The sequence below is a fragment of the Aplysia californica genome, unplaced genomic scaffold, assembly GCF_000002075.1.
Source record: "Aplysia californica isolate F4 #8 unplaced genomic scaffold, AplCal3.0 scaffold01310, whole genome shotgun sequence".
NCBI lineage: Eukaryota > Metazoa > Mollusca > Gastropoda > Aplysiida > Aplysiidae > Aplysia > Aplysia californica.
In genome coordinates, this window is record NW_004798580.1 from 97,128 (window position 1) to 101,948 (window position 4,821).

General features: G+C 41.2%; 1 protein-coding gene across 1 annotated transcript in view; it reads left to right on the forward strand.

Moving 5' to 3' along the window:
• Positions 1-4,821, forward strand: part of LOC101859992 — a 105,213-nt gene that overhangs the window by 94,723 nt on the left and 5,669 nt on the right. Inside the window, exon 5 of the mRNA XM_035973497.1 lies at positions 4,509-4,565. Coding sequence (XP_035829390.1) covers positions 4,509-4,565 — 57 coding nt within the window. The remainder of the gene's footprint in view (positions 1-4,508; positions 4,566-4,821) is intronic.

A 4,821-nucleotide genomic window follows, 5' to 3' on the forward strand; every position in this document is an offset into this window, starting at 1 on the left:
GGGGTGTCAAAATACGATTCTAAAGTGGTGTTCAAATGTCCACATCATCAGAAGACCCTCTTGATAGCAGTAGCAAATAAAATAAAACCAGGTCTACTTTTTTTCAAATACGGTAACTTTTGTTTGCCGATGAGTTGGACATTCTGAATAAAGGATAAACTAGATTGATCTTTTATGGTATATTTTTTCCGAAGCTATAGGTTCATGTCATGTGGCACTTCCCTGAGACGAAGAGACTTTTCCTCCCTTACTAACTGACAGTACAGCTCAACTTTCTAACACAGTCGGTAAACACAATTTGCATTGTCCCGTGATCTGAAGCTTTCTCGTGCGTATTCTGTTGTTACAGTCTTGATTGACGCACACAGCAAAAGGTGTTGTTCACCTCGCTTATCCTTACTTTCAACGCTACTCCATGGGGAAATAAATACTGGAATAAAGCTATGTGAGGCAGCGCGGTGGAATCAGGCTCTCGTCAAAATAATGAAAGTGAAGAAACTTGCATTTTTTCGCAGGTTTGTGAATTTGTATCAAATTTTTGTTTTTTGGCTCAACACCTTTCATGCTCATTAAAGAACTCATTTCTGTGTGGATTATTCTTAAAAACGTTGATTAAAGGCACAAAAATGTAAATTTTCAGTTACCACGGACTCTTAAGCTAAGGAAATAACCAACCTTAGGGAGCCATTTTCTCACTAATTTTACCTCTGAAAACAGGTGACCCCCACCTCCTTCAATCGCAAATATGTTGACCTCTATTCAAGGTAAATAGATACTTTTTTTTCATTCAAATAAAGACAAATGAACAAGCTTTAAGATGACACCAATAACTCTACGTGCCCAAACAAAAATTGACGAAAGCCTGATTCAACCACGCTGCCTCACCAATTTTTTCACACTAGTTGGTAATGACACGGAGAAAACATTGTTTATTTACTCCCTGCATATCAAAAGGATTCGATGTCTTCAGGTGCATTTCCCTCTTAATTGTGACCTGCTCCTTTCGTAGTGCATCCATCCTTAGGACTTTTTACTTTCTGGGGTGGATCTTCAATTCAACAGGCTCAGATAGGCTGTTTAAAATTGAGGTCTTTACTTGCATCTGTTCCTGGGTGTGTGACAGAAGCGCCAAGTCATTTGCAAATCCAGATTGTCCAACTGTGTCTCATGGGTTCCACTGTGTGTCGTTTCTATGTCCTGTGGCGGTTTCCTTCATCAGCCAGTCGATTGCCAAGGCAAAGAGGAAAGGTCATGGTTAACACCCCTATCTAAGAGCAGTCTTGATGACAAAGCTGTCAGAGAGCTGGCCATCATGTACAGCTCTGTAACTTGTCCCTTCGTACATGCTCTTGATGAGGTGTACAAACTTCTGTGGGATTCCGTGATGTCTCAGTATTTTCCATAGTGTTGCTCGTCTATACTGTCAAAGGCATTCTCATAGACAAGGAAGTTGACGAAGCACACGGTATACATAAATCGTTTTCAGTTTGGTAGGAATTAATTTTGAATTTTGCCCGGGTGGCGGCCGAAACCAAGTCTAATTGATTTTTTTTACCAAGAAGGGATCTTTAACGTACACAACTTGCAAACGGAATCGCTAAGACTTTTTGCCCTTATCCGAGAAGGCTAGGTGTTAGGTCTTACCACCCATAAGATCAGGGGTGTGTCTGAACTACAGCAGTAAGAAGGAGCCAAGGAGTAACAATACAGAGGCAGCAAAAAGAGCTAGGAGTCCAGAGAAGGAGGCAAATGGGAGAGCAGAGAGGGGACAGAAAGTGGAGACGAAAGCAAATGACAGAACATAGTTAGAGAGCAGGAAATGAGGGGAAAGAAGACATTTTTAAGAAAGAAAACTTTCCGTCGCTGTCAGGTTTCGAACCCGAGACCTATTGAATGAAAGATGAACACCGTACCTCTAGACCACGAGTGCCTATTTGGTTTGTTTTGGGAAGGCACTTCATTATGTTGACAGGAGGTATTTCATTTTGGTGGTTTCTGTTTTATAGCTGTTGTTTTTTTAAGTTTGTGTTTAGTTTCTATTTTTGGTATATTTTGGCTTGTTTGTCTGTCAGTCTGTTTGTTTGTCTGTTTGTTTGCTTGCTTGTCTGTTTGTTTGTTTGTTTGTTTGTTTGGAAATGTGCCTATTTTGTTATCTAAGAAGAGGGTCAGAGCCCTGGCAGCACACGATTACAACTGGATTACTGCCCCTTCCCCATGACGTAATATAGTGCATTATATAATTTTGGAGGCGCAAGGGCCAACTCAGACTAAGACTAATACAGCAACCCAGTCAAAAAACGGAGTTATCCGAAAAAAAGAGGGGGGGGGGGTGGGATTACATAGGAATCGAAAGACAGCACAACGCTTCTTTTTTTTTCTTTACCCAGCTGCAACATTGACACTGCTTATCAGATTTATACAATTCGAACAACAGCTTTTTTTGGTTGAGCAACAGCGTAGTGTGTGTGTCTTATTTTCCTTCATAGACACGTACCATTTGTGGAGTGTACTGACTAAATGAGTTACTTCTCGGATTAGGGCTCTTTGTAAATAGATACATCATGCTTAGAGGTGCAGTTTTTATTATTTGTAAGTATGAAATAGCAAAAGGCATTTACTACTTTATGAATATTGCATCAATAACAAACCTAGAAATTTGACCCAAGTGTCGATTTTTGGTCAATATCTCCATTTGTGGATTGTAAGAAGTAACTCATTTTGTCAGCACGCCTCACATTTCATTGACCCTCCCCTCCAACCCTAACCACCCCCCCCCCCAGTCCCCAACCCAAAATCCTACTTCTAAACTGTCCCGTGTCAAGCTTGTTTATTCAGACTTACTTTCAGGAATTTAATCCAATACTCCTTATCATCTGGATCTTCTAGTTTTGAACCCAACTACTATGTCACGCAAAAAGCATCCCTTACAAACGATAATGTCTTCTTTGAAATGCACAATGGTTCAAAACTCCCAAACCTGTCCTACATTTTTGTTCGTTCAATTTAGGGAGGGGAGAGGGTTGATTTTGGTTTTTAGTTTTGGTTTTCGGTTATGGATTTTTTTCTTCTTTTTTTGGTTGGGGGGGGGGGGGTAAAACATCACGTCGTCCAATCCATTTTCCTTCTCCTTTATTGAAGCTGCAGAGCCACAAGAGCTTGATCGATGCATTCTGTTCATGTTTCCCTTTTGGCTGCCACCAGCCAGGGGCCACGGTGAATCTCCACCCGGATATCTCTTTTATCCTGGAATATTTCCTGTCACCCCGACGCTCCGACATCGTAATGACCCATGCTGATAGATTGTAACGATTGTAACATATTTTACGTCTCTATCGAACAATATAGGTAATATAGAAGGCGATCTGCTTCCAGCCTGTCTGTCTGGGCCACCCCGGGGTGAGTGGGATACAGTGTCCGAGCAGGCAAACGGAAAGCTTTCTGCACTAATGATAATAATAATCATTGCATTTGTATAGCTCATATCCACGCTCTACAGCTTGCTCTATGCGATTTACAACTAGTATTACCCCTGAAGACCCCAGACCACTCAGCGATATTTTCCTCGGCTTCACGGAGGGCATGCAGTGCCGATTGCAAACGCCCTAACACTGGCAAACCGATAAGATCTTTATCTGTCTGTAGCCGGGTACCCATTCCCACCTAGGGGAAGTGAGTACAAATCGTGTAAAGTGTCTTTCCCAACGACGCAAGATCAAACCCATGACGGGCTTCGAACCATCGACCTTACAGTTGCGAGTCCGATAGCTTAACCACTAGGCTGCGGGTGGTTGTCGGATGCTCTGGTGTGATTTGCTCCTTCTGTTTAATCAAACATCTTTCGTCCTTTTTCGTGTTTGTTACTGTCTTGTGGCACCTCTAATCTCCACCACTCATCTAACCTAATTGTAATGCCAATGCCGTAAAAAATTTACTTTAAAAAAACAACACTAGACCATCGACGCTACTGAGGCCCGTACTACTGCACTTCCGCTAAGATTCCACTCCATATAAATAAATAAAAAATCTTCTCTCATAATGGTATTATCATCTCTGACTCACTGCCCAGTTCCTGGCGGATTGAGAGCGTCACTTGTCTCTCCTTTATTATTCCACTGATGTTGATGTCGGTCTGTCCAATTGTTCTTTAAAACCAATTGCCAATAACTCGGTTATGCGCTTCTCTCCAGCGACCCATTGTCTTAGTATGTCTTCACTTCAATCACTCTGGTACAAATGCTGGGTATCTCTAAAGCTAGCTCAAGGCTAAGTCGGAAGAAGAACAACGGAAATGAATAAAGTCAAGGAATAAGAAAGGGCAGAGACATAGCTTTCCTACTCCTTAATAATATGGGTGCATGTATGTGTCTGTAGTGTATATGGTTGTGGATGTCTGTATGTCTGCAGGTGTTTGTATGTAAATTCCTTGAAGAAACAAATACCTTCCAAAGTATCTATGCTTAATCTTATTCTTCTTTTCTTTTTTTAAACTTTCTATTTTCTTTCCTCAGTCGAGAAATTCTGGCCCTACAGGCAGAAAACTATGCACTGGAGAAACAATTGTACAGGTTAGTAGCCTTATCGTTTTTCTCAGCTTTCCTGCTTTTTAAATTTGTAAACAACTGCACATTCCTTCATAGCGGAATCAATAATGTTAATACTTTCTGAGTATTAGTTTATTCTAAGGCTGGGTTCTAGCATAAGCGGGCACTTATGTTCCTCTCTTAAAAGTCAAATGCATCATTTGCAATGCTTCAACTACTTATCTCTCCTCATCCACCTTATCACACCTCTCTCTCTCTCTCTCTCTCTCTCTCTCTCTCT